A 15,399-nucleotide genomic window follows, 5' to 3' on the forward strand; every position below is an offset into this window, starting at 1 on the left:
CTTTCTGCTCAATTCCTCAAACTGTAAAAAAAATAAGGGAGCGGGTCAATTTAAGAATTATTTTCAGTTCTAACTCCCCCGCCTACCACCACAGGCGCACCTCGAATTATTCCAGTTGTTTACAAATAGCTCAAAGCAAAACCATAACAACACGTAAGCAAAAATTTTCAGTACAGCTTTAGACAACAATACCACCGCTTCACTTGTAATGAATTCCATTAGTGCCAATGCTAGGACATGCTCTCATTATTAAAATCTCCGAGTCACCTCGACCTAATATTAAACTTCCGATTCTAATGTCACCATAACATTTACATTTTTGGCTCAGTTCTCTTTTTTGTAAGTCACTTCCTCGGAAATATAACATTTAAAAAGCTTTAGTTAAATTTTAGACCGTGGGATTAGGTTTAATCTTTGATTCAACCCAGCTGAACTCAGACATATCGGTAACTTGTAACCAGAAGCATCTTCCACTTCCTATAACACTTAGGGCCGTTTCAAAACAAGGATTCCAGGGGATGGATATTGTACCTGGCCTTTTGTGGCTGTTTTACGCTCTATTACTAGGACAAGCCCGTGAATTTTTCTGCCTCGCCTCATTAAAAAAACGAAATGCATTTAGCTCTGTTACAGTTTTACACTGACACACACACACACACACACATCTACAGCACCTGCTACAGGCAGATTACATCTTATTTATTGCAAGGACGGAATCTTTGCAATCCAGTTTAATGGTGGGCCATTAAATAAACAAGTTCACCGATTGACAATATACACTACATCAAAAGGTGCACCGCGTGGGTATTACAATGATTTCTCCAATAAATGAATCATTTGATTTGAAAATTCTAGTAAAACCACGTGCTGTAACCAATATACGCACTTTGGGGGTTATAGATTTGTTCTCCTAATTTATCAATGGGGAGAGAGAGAGTAAATCCCTTAGTAATGGACTATCTAAGCCATATGTCATTTGTCATACCGTTACAGGTTATTTTGAGCATGCTTTTGTGCCGCTCTGATCGGAGGATCGCATTTGCAAGTAAAGTCATACAGAGACATGCCACTTTCAGTGGAATAACGCCATTTGTTAGGAGCAGATGGTTGGCTATCTGCTGACCGCGTCTGAGGCGTGTCGTACCCCTTGAGATCGAATCCCCCAAGGGTTCCTCTTGTCTTGATAATGAAAATTAAACTGGGAAGAAAAAAAAGCTGAATAGTTGGACCTCGAATCCCCAGCGCTGCCCTCTCTTTGTTCCCTTAGTTACTGGTGGACAGGAGTTAAACTACAACAGGCTCCAGCAGAACCACTTAAGTTAAACAGTCTCTCTGTCTCATCCCCCCACCTCCCTCCCCTTCTCAAACGCAGGCTTAGCCATCTCGGAGGAGGAGGAGGAGAGAAAAGAGCGCTTTCTGCCTGATTTCACGAAAACAGAATCGCGTGGCATAAATTAAGTCTGAAAAGAATAACTGCACTGGCAAGGATTGCCATGTTTTAGTATGCCTTTCAGTCACGGTTTGCCGCTGCAATCGAGAAATCTGTACCCCGTCAATTCAACAAACGCATGCTGGGCGGTTGAGAAAGGCACATTTTTTTGTCGCTTTAAACCCTTGCGCGTGGAACCTATTTACACTTGAATATTAATAAAATTGCGATGCATTAAGTTTTTGCAATGCATTAACTTGCAAGCCATTATCTGGCGTCTGTGTATTTTTAAAAAAAATCTCTTTGGAAGACATTGTTTAGAGGGGGAAAGAAAGTCTTTTGAATCACTTGTTGCTTCCTTTCATAAGAGTACACATTACAGCCGCGGCATCAGCATTTTGTCTTTTTCCAAAGTCAATGTTTCTGCGATTGGCTCTAGATAAATTGAGTTTCTCCAAGTCATTGCTCGCCTCGTAAAAGTAATCCGGTCAGATGAGCCATTAATGCGGCAAGAAACCGTGCAACACAAGGATGCCTTTTAAAAATATAATAAAAGGCACTTCCATGGGTGTTTTTCCCTCCTTAGTATATAGTGAGGAGCCACAGTAAATGTTCGCGGGAGTGAAAGGTAAATAAAGAAAACTGTTTACAACAAACTTGACCGGTAAATTATTTTCACTGAAACCTAAAGATCCCCTTCTACAGCTGTTCATAAATCTTTGCTTAGACTGATAGTAGTGAGCAAGCTCTACTAAAATAAAAGAATTTTTGCCTGTAGATTTCAGCTATGATAGATTGTTTAAAAAAATTAAAACTGTTGTGCGTGTGTGAGTTGGGTTTAGTGGACTTTTAGTCCAGTTATGTACTTTTGTACATAGACTGTATGTGTGACGGTTGGTCAGTTGGTGTGGATGTGTGGATGTGTTTGTTTGTTGGCCGGATTCAGTGCAGGACCAGAGGGGAGGCAGCGTGCGCCAAGGGGAGCTGCTCTATTGTAGGGAGCAGGTGCTTGCTGGCATTACCATACAGCTGAGAGCACAATGAGTCGCCTTGAGCTCAACAATAACAACTGCCGTAATGACAGCCACGCGAACGACACACACCCACCAACTTTTTTCCCCTCTCTGACACAGCTTTGCAGAAACACACACACATACGGAGTCAAAATACATAAATGCTCTAACTTTCATCGGATATCTCAAAGTTTCTGCCCCTCTACCACCCTCCCGCCCCTCAAACTCCTTGCATAAAGTGAATAGCTCGCGGGAAAAGGGGGGAGAGGGAGCTACATTCATAACATTCAAAACAATGTCACTCTTCTGTTAACTAATAAATTGTTAAAATTGAGAGAAACTTGCGCGAGTGTTTATATACAGCATATATGTTTTTGTTGGAATTTAAATGAGTTTTTGTGTGTGCTGGGAGAATTGCCCATTTTACAGCTCAGTGACCATTTGGCGATCCATTGAGGAGGGCAAGACCGGCCCCTTTTGTAACAGCTCGCCAGATTGGGGGGGGGAGTGGGGGGGGGGGAGAGTTGGTCGAACAATCTGTGTGTCATTAGGAATGCAGATCCGCTGTTGTATATAAAGGGAGGGTAAGGCGCTTGGTGCATCAGTCTTCGAGTGTTGCGGATCCGAGTGGGAGTGAATTAGGGAACGTGTATGTGTGTGAGGCAGAGACAGACGGAAAGAGAGAGAGGCAAAGCATCAAAGTAAAAAAAGTGAGAGGACAAGAAAAGGACAACCTCCTGGATCCGACCTTCTCCGAGAACATCAGTGCTCTCTCTGCCTTCTCCGTTTAGAATCTACCAGCTTAAAAAAAATCTTCCACTGGAATTATTGACAGAACTAAGAATTTTCAGGCTGTTGCTAAATTTCCTGGGAATCGTGTCGTTGCACAGGGTGTTCCCTTCTGGAATTAAAACCCGAATATCTGGGGTAAAGAGAGCCACAGAAAGGCAGCCCACGCGAGAGAGAGACAGAGACAGAGAGAGAGAGAGAGACGGAGAGAGTGAGAAAGAGAGGCATTAGTTCGGCGCAAAGGACCTCGGCCAGTGTGTGCGCATCGATCTTTCGCCCGCTGCTCTCCAGCCACGGAGCCTCATTGAGAGGAGCTGTCAGTCATCGACGCAAGGGCGGTTCTGTGGAGAATTGCAGCAGGCAGAGGATTTGGGAGAGGAAAAACAGAAGCATTCTCAGTGGAGCTGGGAGCGGCAAGGCTTAGTCCGGGCTCTCCCTTCCGTAAAGGCCAAGTGAAATAGTGTCCAGCAATGGCCCGACGCAACCTCTGCCTCCTTATCACAGTTTTTGCCACGCTTCAGCAGGTAAGCACAGCTGCTCCCGATTTACCCCTTCTATCTACACCTTCTACCTACACCTCACATCCTCAGCAGTCCTTTCGTGGCTCTTTTCTTCCCTTTTACATCCCACCTCTTGTTTTTATTTTCACAGGCCTCTCCCTCGGGGGTGTTTGAGCTGAAACTGCAGGAGTTTAATAATCGCAAGGGTCTGAGTGGGAATGCGAATTGTTGCAAAGGCGGCTCAGCTTCTAACTACGGACTGCCTTGCGAATGCAAGACCTTCTTCCGCGTGTGTCTGAAGCATTACCAGGCGAACATCTCCCCGGAGCCCCCGTGCACCTACGGAAGTGCCCTCACCCCTGTGCTCGGCTCCAACTCATTCTCCATCCCGGACGCCGAAGCCTTCAGCAACCCCATTCGATTCCCCTTCGCGTTCACCTGGCCGGTAAATTGCATCGTTGAGGAGGGAATGTGTGTGTATGTGTGGGGGGGGGGGGGGGGGGGGGAGAGAGAGAGAGAGAGAGAGAGAGAGTGGTGGGGGGAAACTGGGGTGACGACGGATGGAAAGCCAGGCTGTGAAGAAGGAACAAGCGTCTCCACTAGAGCAAAAAGAGTTAATGATGTGGGAAACTTCACAGACCCTAACTGGCAATTTTCAGCCCAGCGTGAGATTCCAAACGGCTTCATTTTACAATGTTATGTGTGAAGGTAGTGAAATTAAGCGTGAAGATGGATAACAATTGCAGTCTCTGCCAGTATCCTGTGCCGAGATTATAAACACACTTCTGATTAAGGATCCACTCCTAATGTTTGAAATGCAGAGGCTGCAGAGATTGTGCGCGTGTCTATGCGAGAGTGAATGACAGCTTTTATCTGAATCCCTTTTTTAAAAAAGAAACTAATCTTGCAAGGTTTACATGACTTTATTTTGTTTTAAACAGGGGACTTTCTCTCTGATCATTGAAGCCTTACATGCAGACCCCACCGATGACCTCAGCACAGGTAACTTCCTCCCCTCCCTACTTCCCGTAATCTCGAATTTACCCCCACCCTTTTCATTAAAGCCTCTCCTGAGATGTTTATAATTTCTAACAGTGCGTGTGTTTCCCACTCTTCGTGGCTTCCAGATAATCCGGATCGGCTCATCAGCCGCCTGGCTACCCAGAGACACCTCACCGTGGGTGACGAGTGGTCCCAGGATGTCCACATTAGCAGCAGAACCGAACTCAAGTACTCCTACCGCTTCGTCTGCGACGAGCACTACTACGGGGAGGGCTGCTCCGTCTTCTGCCGCCCCAGAGATGACGCCTTTGGCCACTTCAGCTGTGGCGAGAAGGGTGAAAAGATGTGCAACCCGGGCTGGAAGGGGCCCTACTGCACTGAATGTGAGTGCACACTTCGCGACTTTAATAGGGCAAACTGCTCAGTCAATGAACTGGACTTTAACTGCAAATGCGAACAGTCCCGTTTTTAATGTTGCTCGAGGTTAAAGCCATTTTCATTACATATTTTAAATAAACTTTCGAGTTGGGTTTCGGAAACACGAATGTGCTCCTCTACCTCCTGATACCATTTCACATTCAGCAACCATTCTATTTACAGACGCGTACGGACTGCATTGACTTTAGGCTTCAGCCAATGCAAACAGCGGCAACTCCGGGGGCCCCCAGTCCACGCTCGCCGGGCCATCTCAGCTCGTGCGGTGACAATTGAGCGGGCGGGCGTTGGGCCGGGGCGGGCGGCCGGCAGGCTGGCTGGCGGTGGCGTGCATTGTTGTCGAGAGCACACAAGTCCACGAGGGCAGCTGCGCTGTGGGGCTGAGAGGCGGCGAACAATGAGGCAGCTGTCTTGCCGCAGCCAGCCTGCAAACCAGCTGTCCACTCTTATCTGCGCGCGCACGCACGCACACACACAGTGAGAGACTGGGGGGGGGGGGGGGGGGGGCAGGACTTCTGACCGACATTGAAGTTGGGGCTGTTACAGAAAAGAGAGAAAGGGGCGGATAATAAAACTAAAATAAAAGTAAACGCTTTGTGGGTTCGCTTTGTATGGGTGTTACACAGTCTCTTCACAATCATCAGTTATCAAACTTTCCATCCCATGCACGTTCTTCATTTTTTTTGTAAAACCTATTCTGTCTCCTTCTCAACATTTGTCTTAAAGGAACGTGGTTTTAGGATTTGTCAAATTTGATATGTAAAGTTGCAACTTTTCCTCCCCCAGCTATCTGCCTTCCTGGATGCGACGAACAACACGGATACTGCGACAAACCTGGGGAATGCAAGTGAGTAATGAGAGCTGCTTGTTCCCCCTGTCGGTTGACCGGTAGATAAAAGAGGCAGTAAATGATCTGTATCGGAAGGTGCGTGGGAATAGAAGGTATCTTCCAGAGTTCAAAGAGGTTCATCTTCTGGTGGCTGTTAGGTACATCTTGGAAGCCTGGGAAACTTCAAGTCTTTGGGGATCAAGTAACAAAAGGAAAACATTGCTGTTAACTCGAATTTACACTACCCTACTGGGAAGTAAATTTACTATTATTACCGAGTTAAATGAGTGTAGGGAGACCTATCACGGCGCTCACTGTTCTGCAACCGAACAGCTGCTCAATGCGCCCTCTATTGGCCAATGTGGCCTGCAGAGAAACTCTATGTGAACCACTGGCTCAAGTGAACAAAATTTCATGCGACCACAACAGTATTGATCATTCTATAGAGAACGATCTTTTCTCTTGTCATAAATTCATTCATTGTATTTTTACCACCTCAACCCCACTGACCCAAAGAAGCTTATTCAATCTTACGTCTCTTCTAAACTGGCATATATTAAAAAAATCATTTTTCAGGATGTGGACATCACTGGCAAGGCCAGAATTTATTGCCCATCCATTATTGTTCTTAGGAAGGTGTCAGCCACTTTTCGTTGTGATACGTCAATGACTTGTTAGGTTCTAGAGTCACACATAGGTAAGGACGGCTGATTTCCTCCACCAAGGTAATTGGTGAAACAGATGGGTTTTACATGATCACCATTACTGAGACCAGTTCTCTTTAAATAAAAAATCCAGATTATTTTATTGTGAATTGAAATTCCACAGCTGTCATGGTGGGATTTGAATTGGTATGAAGGTCTCTGGCTTCATAATCTAGTAATTTAACTACTGCAGACCACTATATCCCCACTGTACCTTAATCCTGCACATTGTGAATTGGCAGTGTGAACAATAATTTGATTCCTCCTCAACCAATGTTTTCAGTCCAAAGTATCAGACTTTATGCAGTCACATCAGATTCCTCAGACTAACATTTTGATGTCTGTGTATGTTTTTTAGTTCACTTCCAAATTATTGAGTTTTCTAAGCAGCATGTCAGGCAGCAGAGTTATATAACTATATATTTTTAAAACCCTAACACCACTCTAGGTTTTAAGTGGTGCATCCTATTCCTTGTCACAGTAATTTATCATCACAGAATTATCATCATAACAATGAGGTGGCAGTGTTTGGATGCTGTAAGTAGCAAATACCACTGCCTCCTTCTCAAAGGTAGCTAGGGATAGTAAGTAAATGATAGCCTTACCTCTGATGCCTATGTCACATAAATGAACAAATAACGTTTTATGAGGGGAAAAATGAATGTTCTGTATGTTATTTAAATTTCTTGTAAAGACTTGTTTAGATGCTCTTAAACTTCGTGAAGAGAATTAAGACTTTCGCATGAAACAGGATTATAAACATTTTTGTATTTCTAGATGCCGAGTGGGATGGCAAGGACGATACTGTGATGAGTGCATTCATTATCCCGGTTGTCTTCATGGAACATGTCAACAGCCTTGGCAATGTAACTGTCAGGAAGGGTGGGGTGGTCTGTTTTGCAACCAAGGTAAGATGTTTTTCCATCTTTCACTAAAGTCCCCCTCTTTTGTTTGACATTTTAGTCTTTGTTTTATTTCTTTTGTAACTGACCATTTCTTACCTTTCTCCCTTCCAGACCTGAATTATTGTACTCACCACAAACCATGCAAAAATGGAGCCACGTGCACAAACACTGGTCAGGGGAGCTACACTTGTTCCTGCCGCCCTGGTTTCACTGGGTCCAACTGTGAAATAGAGATCAATGAATGTGATGCAAATCCCTGCAAAAATGGTGGAAGCTGCACAGTAAGTGAGAGTCATCCCTTAAAAATAACTGTCTTTCGGAAAACGTAATATAGCTCTTTCTAACTTACAGAGTTACAGCTGTATAACTAACTATTACATTAAAATCTCATTCTAGGATCTGGAGAACCATTACTCTTGTACTTGCCCACCTGGTTTCCATGGGAAAAACTGTGAACTGAGTGCCATGAAATGTGAAGACAGGCCCTGCTTTAATGGAGGGAGATGCTCAGACAAACCTACTGGTGGCTACAGCTGTCACTGCCCAGCCAGTTACTCTGGCTTCAACTGTGAAAAGAAAATTGATCACTGCAGTTCCAGTCCTTGCACGAATGGTAAGCAGGAATGCAAATATGGAAGTTTGGGGTATAATATCATAGTGGTTAAGTTAATAGATTAGCTTCCAAAATCATGGGATATTGATTGGGAGAAAGATTTTGAATCCCACCATTAACAATTAGGGAACTTAAGTTCAAGTAGTTATGTAAATATGAAATTTTAAAAAAGCCATTGTCTGTCACAGTGATTATGAAATTATCAAGCTGTTGCAAAAGTCACCTAGTTCACTAATACTCTTCAGGGAATGAAATCTCACCCCTCTGGCCTAAATGTGATTCCAGATGAACAGGTGTTCCACCTGGATCAAAACTGTGCCATACACGGCAGGAAATCTCTGGCAACCTTGAGCTGCCCAAAGATACCATCATCTATGTGTGGAACAGAGGGGGTGGACACTTGCCTTATTAGCCTGGACCAGGAGAAGATCTTTGACAGGATATTGCACACATACATAATGGATGTGCCCTCCAAGATGGGCTTTGGGAAGGGAACCAGGATTGGATCCAACTGGTCCACTCGTTAGTAGTACAGTCCAAATTAATGGGTAGGAAATCAGATAGCTTCTCCAACAAGTCTGGAGTAAGGCAGGGTTGTCCACTCTCCCACCTTGTTTGTGTGTTGCATAGAACACTTTGCCAAATCTATCAGCAAGTACTCGGGCATAAGAGGGGAGATGATACCAGGCAGTGGAGGCACTCAGTTCAAAGCCTCCTCGATGGATGGCATCACCATCTTTTTCTCAGACCCACGGTCGGTTTGCAGATTGATCAGCATCTGTGACCAGTTTGAGCTGGCCTTGTGGGCCAGAGTCAACCACAGGAAGAGCAAGGGTTAGAGTTAGGCTCAACTTATCCTTCACCATCAAGTCTTAACTACCTGAAGATGCTGGGGACCTGGTTTGGAGGAGTCAGGCTATGCAGTAAGAATTGGCTGGAGTGGATAGGCAAGGACCAACACAAACTGGGAACATGGGAGTAGTACTTCTTCTCAATGGTGCACAAGAATTTGGTCATCAGGTTTGAGATGTTCTTGGTGTTGCAGTATGTGGCACAAGTGTGGCCCATACTCCATTCCTGTGCCCTGACAGTCACTCAGACCATCCTCCATTTCATCTGAGTTTCTTCACCTGATAATTTATGGTGTAGATCCCAACTTCCTGAATTCCATCTCTCTCAACCTCTCCACCTGTCTTTCTTCCCTTAAGACTTTCCTGAAAACCTGCCTCTTTTGAACAACCTTTGGTCAACTGCTCCTAATACTACCTTTTGTGACTCGGCATCAAATGTTGTCTGACTGCACTTCCTTGAAGCACCTTGGTGCCATTTTATTGTGTTAAAACCTTGATATATAAATGCTGGTTTTCATTGTAAGAATTGAATCATCATATAACTGAAAATCTCCTTTTCCCTTTTAGATGCTCAGTGTGTTGATATTGGGAATTCTTACATATGCCAGTGTCGCGCTGGCTTCATGGGCAGAAACTGTAATATTGATGCGGACAACTGTGCAAGCATGCCCTGCCTTAACGGCGGAACATGTCAGGATGGAATTAATGACTACACCTGCACCTGTCTGTCTGGATTTAGTGGGAAGAACTGCAGCATCTCTCTCAGTAAATGCATCAACAACCCTTGCCACAATGGGGCAACCTGCCATGAAAGAAATGATCATTACATCTGCCAGTGTGCCCATGGGTATGGTGGCCTTAACTGTCAGTTCTTGCTGCCAGAGCAGCCTCGAGGTCAAACTGTCATCATTGACATTAAGGATAAATACACAGATGCTGAGAACAAGGGCCAGTTCCCGTGGGTTGCCGTGGGTGCTGGGATTATTTTGGTCCTGATGCTGCTCCTGGGATGCGCGGCAATTGTTGTCTGCATGCGGGTAAAGCTTCAGAAGGGCCAGCAGCAGCCTGACATCTCCAAGAGCGAGATAGAGACGATGAACAACCTTACTGACTGCCATCGTGAGAAAGATATTTCCATTAGCATCATTGCTGCCACTCAGATCAAAAACACCAACAAAAAAGTAGACTTGCAAAGTGAAAGCTCTGCAGAGAGAAATGGCTACAAGGTTAAATACCCTTCAGTGGATTATAATCTGGTACACGAGTTAAAGAATGAAGACTTCCTTAAGGATGAAAATGAGCGGGGGGATGCCAGTACTCCGGAGGCAGAGCAGAAAAATGCTCCACAGCACAATGGGTAAATAAGAAAATCAGTTTGCTCTTTTTTTAGATGCAGTGAATGTGGCTGTTTTCTGGGATATCCAGTCAATTGCTGGGAAACACAGTCAATTGCCTAGCAACCTAACCCTTGCTTTTGTCTCAAACCAACAGTGAACCGTCAGAAAGGAAGCAGCCAGAGTCCACATACACTGCCTCAAAAGACACCAAGTACCAGTCGGTATACGTCATATCAGAAGAGAAGGATGAATGTATAATTGCAACTGAGGTTAATACTTTTCTTCTCCCTTCCTTTATTCACACCCAAATAAGTGATGGCATAAACTTAATGCTCGTTGTATAACCAGTTCTCTGTAGGTAACAATGCTTTGCTATTCAATATAGATCTTGCTTACAACTAATGAGGATAAGTTCTAGCGGCCAAGACTGGCAACTGACAGTGAATGTATTTGCTTTCTCCACAGGTGTAAAATGGAAGGACAATAATTGAAGTATCGTTGCCTTGCCAAGAAGAGATTTTCTCCAGTAAACTGCTGCTTAGATTGAACTGGTTTCTCTGCTGAAACTGGCAAGAAGACTTGAAGGACAGACAGCAAGCCAGGACCTGTACTCGCCTGTTGCACTGCCTTTAAATGGCATTTTAAAAAAAGAAAATCCATTGCACTATGGACCAACAGTTGCTTCCTGTATTCTCTACATGGGCTTAATGTCTGAACAGAAAGCCTGCACTGCCTTTGAGTGTAAATTCAGGAGAAGTATGAGGAAAATGTTCTCATACTGGAGATGCAAATGCTGCCTCCAATGCCTTTCTTTGGACATGAACTATTTTCTAATGGGTGAGGAGAGGAGGAGGAAAAGAAAACAAGTATTCTTTCAAGCACCGAAATATTTTTAAAACTTGCTTGTGCATTTCAAGGTTCTTGAAGTTCATTTCACATAATTTAAAATTCTGCTATATATGTAAAAAGGAAAAGGCACTTCAGTTCTATATGTCTATATTTTGTACATATTCGTATTTATAGAAACAGGTGCAAAAAATTATTGGACTTGTTTGTATTGGTTTTTTGTTACTGAAGAAAAGTGTTTTATAAATATTTTTTCTAAATAAATGAAATTGATTATAATTTTCTGGTGTTTTCCTCTAGTTCTATTTTATCCATTGTTGGTGCAGTACACTAACTGTTTTTCCATGCTCTGATTTTATGTTCAAACCAGACCAAAACATCAGCTCCTCAATTCTTTCTGTCCATCTCAGTTGTGTCCTACATCTTTAAACAAGTAACTTTTACATATATTTACCATTGACTTAAGGCTGTTTCATCCTTTCAAATGGAACAATTGGAATTTGCAAGTCCCTAAACTTAGTATCGCCCAGTAACACCATTCGATTGGTTTCTAAAGTTATACCAATATAAATAAAAGGTGGAATATAACTCCATGAAGTTCTAAAATTGTTTCTTTCTCTTTCTTTGCACTGGGGATATCTGACCTCTGAAATTGTGCTGGCTTGATGTTTTATTTCACTGCATGTGAGGTTTCCTGTTTATTTTTTATTGGGTTTCCTCTGTGGGGTTTGTAAACAAATCAACCTGGACAGTTTGTTTAAGCTACTTGACTTGGCTGTGGTTAGTTTTATCCTAACTCTGATATCCTTGACTTGGGGTGATGTTCATTCAGGCACCCACTTTACATTTCTCGCCCAATCCTTTGAACTATCCATTAGACAGGCACTTAATTAGGCAAGATACAGACCTAAAATGGGCAAATGGGACTGGTGTAGATGGGCAACAGGGTCAGCATGGACAAAGTGGGCTGAAGGTCCCATTTCTGTGCTGTACATCTCTAAGACTCTGAAATCAAAAGGAATGAAAATGAGGAGAGAGGTACAGCAATGTGGCTAAATTGATAAATTCTGATTTACACTATCATTCAAAGTCAGAACTTCCCCAGATGTATCTCAAGAATCTGAAACTAGAAGCTCTACACAGTACAAAACACAATATTTCTCCAGGTATTTGACCTCCAAACTCCTGCTGGCTTGTTTTTTTTCCCACTGTATATAAGGTTTTCCTGTTTAAAAAATACTCAGTTTTTATTTCTCTGCAAGGTCTCGGGTTGTCTTAAAAATAAAACTATTGCAGATGCTGTAAGTCTGAAACAAAAACACAAAATGCTGGAAATACCCAACAGATCAGGTATCATCTGTGGAAAGAGAAACAAAGTTAATGTTTGAGGTCAAAGACCCTTCATCAGATGAAGGTCTGACGAAAGGTCTTTGACCTAAAACGTTAATCTATTTCTCTTTCCACAGATGCTACGTGACCTGCTGAGTGTTTCTAGCATTTTCTGTTTTTGCAGCAGATTTCATTATAGATTTGAGGGTTTAGTAGAAATGGGGTTGTGATTTTTAAAGATAAAGAAGTGGGAATAGGAGGTGTGGACAGGTGAGACTTCATTTGAAGAATAATCTAACTGCAGAATAACCGGCGAAGACATTCAACATGACAATACAAATGGAGATAATTTTTGCCATGCTGGATGAAGTATGCGACCTTGATATATGATAGATGGGCAACTTTTTCTTTTCCACTTTATTTGCACTGGGGATATTTGACCTCCAAACTCCTGCTGGCTTGTTGTTTTACTTCACTGTATATGAGGTTTTCCTGTTTAAAGGGACTGTACTGTGCACTTGTGATTAGTGGTTTGACTCACAATGTGATTTTTTTAAGTTGAATGTATACCAGCTGTACTTTTACTTTCTAGTGTAAACAGGATTTGACTCTTGGCTGGAAAGTGAAATGTGAACACACTCATTTTTGTCACATTCCTTCTTTTGCTCTTCATTTTCTTAACCCACACCCCTATTCCCATTGTGAGATTATGTCCCTTAATTTTTCTATGCTATTCTTAGGCAGAAGTTATGGGAGAGTTTGAAGATAATTCCATAAATATTGCTGAATGCTACTAGGTTAAACAGGAAAATGCAGAGGTTCTGCCAGTCTTTTGATTCCTTCCTCTCCATCCCACCCTATCCTATCACACGAGCTCTGCAAACTGTGGACTAAGGCAAAACCAACAAACATTTTCCTTATGGGAAGTTTATGTGCAATTGGTAATTGTTTGACCGAGGCTTGAACCTCACCTTTCTGGTCTTAAAAAATACAAGGGATTTATATTGTTAACAAGCTAACCTGGGAGAAAGAATTTATAAAGTCTTCAATAGAACTAAGCTGAAATTTTAATCAGTAGTTTCAAACTCCTGGAACATCGACTAAATTTGAAGATTGTTGGTTTCACTTTCAGATTATTTAAGAGCTGGGATGGAGCCAGTTTGAGCTCAGTGCTTTGATTATAAATTAAAGCTATACTGATACTGTCATTATATACATTTTAATGGTTGTAACTATATTTTACTCTAAATTAATTGTCATTTTTACAATTTTTACTTAAGGTCAGTGAGCATTCTAGAATTGGATACCAAATTCATTGCTGACCATTTGGAATTGTGGAGAGGGAGTGTGCTGGATGAATAAGACAGTTGGTGATTCAAATCTCTCTCTTTTTCTTCTTTATCTATCAGCAAGTTTCTTCTTTATCTATCAGCAAGTTGTTGATTCTCACTATGTTCTGGCAATACCTCCATGCATCTGACCCCATTCCATTATTAAAAAAAAAATTAATATATGGGATATAGATGTCACTAGCATTAATTGTCCATGGGAAGATGATGCTAAGCCACTGGCCGTGAAGTCCAGCCGAAGTGGTTCGATATAACTGACTGGCTTACTGGGCCATTTCAGCAGGGAGTTGAATGACATCAGCATTTGGTAGTTTCATGGTTATCATTACTAATGAGGTATTTTTCAAAAAATAACCCAGACTATTTAATTAATCAAATTTAAACTTCCCAGCTATCAGGATTAAATTTGAACTCATTCTCACAAAACCAGTTCCAGAACTTAACTCTGTGTTTCTTTATCCCCCGGATAATTTCTCAAGTTATGTGAGGTAACAGACAATGTTGGTGCCTTGACTGTGCACAAGTTAAGATCTCTTTCCAACTACTGGTGTTACCAAAACTTTTTTCCCCCTCTGTTATTGCTTGCCTCTGCCTACTCCATTTCATCTTTTGAAATTGTCATCCATTTCATGAATGCTGACTGCTTCAACACCCAAATTCCAGCATCTACAGCCTCTTGTGTCTCCAGCGTGGTCGATGTTCAGTGATCTCTTGCAGGATGTTAGGGATAAATTTGTCCTGGTGAGGCAGAGAGAGAATGGCAGGGTGAAGGAACCATGGGTGACAAGAGAGGTGGAACAACTAGTTAGGAAGAAGAAGGCAGCATACGTAAGGTGTAAGCAGCAAGGATCAGATAGGGCTCGTGAAGAATATAGAGTAGCAAGGAAGGACCTTAAGAAGGGGCTGAGGAGAGCAAGAAGGGGACATGAATAGGCTTTGGCGAGTAGGGTTAAGGAGAATCCCAAGGCTTTTTTTCTCATACATGGAGCAGAAGGATGACGAGAGTAAAGGGAGATCCGATTAGACACAAAGGTGGGAAGATGTGCCCGGAAGCTGTAGAAGTGGGTGAGGTTCTCAATGAATACTTCTCTTCAGTATTCACCAAGGAGAGGGGTCTTGATGACGCTGAGGACAGTGTTGGTAAGGTTAATGTTCTAGAGCATGTAGATATCAAGAGAGAGGATGTGTTGGGGCTGTTATAAAATATTAGGACAGATAAGTCCCCGGGGCCTGACGGAATATTCCCCAGGCTGCTTTGTGAGGTGAGGGAGGAGATGGCTGAACCGCTGGCTAGGATCTTTGAGTCCTCGTTGTCCACGGGAATGGTACCGGAGGATTAGTGGGTGGCAAATGTTGTCCCCTTATTCAAAAAAGGTAGTAGGGATAGTCCAGGGAATTACAGACCACGTTTAAGAGCCGCGAGGTAATGATGCAGCTCTGCAAAACTCTGGTTAGACCACACTTAGAG

At 42.9% G+C, this 15,399-nt stretch overlaps 1 protein-coding gene across 1 annotated transcript; it reads left to right on the forward strand.

The window, feature by feature from the left end:
- The first annotated feature begins 3,117 nt into the window (after positions 1 to 3,117).
- dld (deltaD) lies at positions 3,118 to 11,367 on the forward strand. Its single transcript, XM_052013194.1, has 11 exons — positions 3,118 to 3,755; positions 3,883 to 4,176; positions 4,673 to 4,733; positions 4,859 to 5,116; positions 5,955 to 6,015; positions 7,479 to 7,609; positions 7,718 to 7,887; positions 8,003 to 8,219; positions 9,638 to 10,427; positions 10,562 to 10,676; positions 10,873 to 11,367. Exons 1-11 carry the CDS (start codon positions 3,702 to 3,704, stop codon positions 10,876 to 10,878), a joined length of 2,157 nt encoding a protein of 718 aa, XP_051869154.1. The 5' UTR covers positions 3,118 to 3,701; the 3' UTR covers positions 10,879 to 11,367.
- The last annotated feature ends 4,032 nt before the right edge of the window (positions 11,368 to 15,399 follow it).

Source organism: Pristis pectinata, chromosome 3 (genome assembly GCF_009764475.1).
Source record: "Pristis pectinata isolate sPriPec2 chromosome 3, sPriPec2.1.pri, whole genome shotgun sequence".
Classification (NCBI taxonomy): Eukaryota; Metazoa; Chordata; class Chondrichthyes; order Rhinopristiformes; family Pristidae; genus Pristis; species Pristis pectinata.

Bases quoted from the DNA above. Each gene is read 5' to 3' on its own strand.
- dld (XM_052013194.1), top strand. From the start codon at position 3,702: ATGGCCCGACGCAACCTCTGCCTCCTTATCACAGTTTTTGCCACGCTT. The intron at 4,734-4,858 runs GTAACTTCCTCC...CGTGGCTTCCAG, and splicing joins CACCGATGACCTCAGCACAG to ATAATCCGGATCGGCTCATC. The intron at 7,610-7,717 runs GTAAGATGTTTT...TCTCCCTTCCAG, and splicing joins TGGTCTGTTTTGCAACCAAG to ACCTGAATTATTGTACTCAC.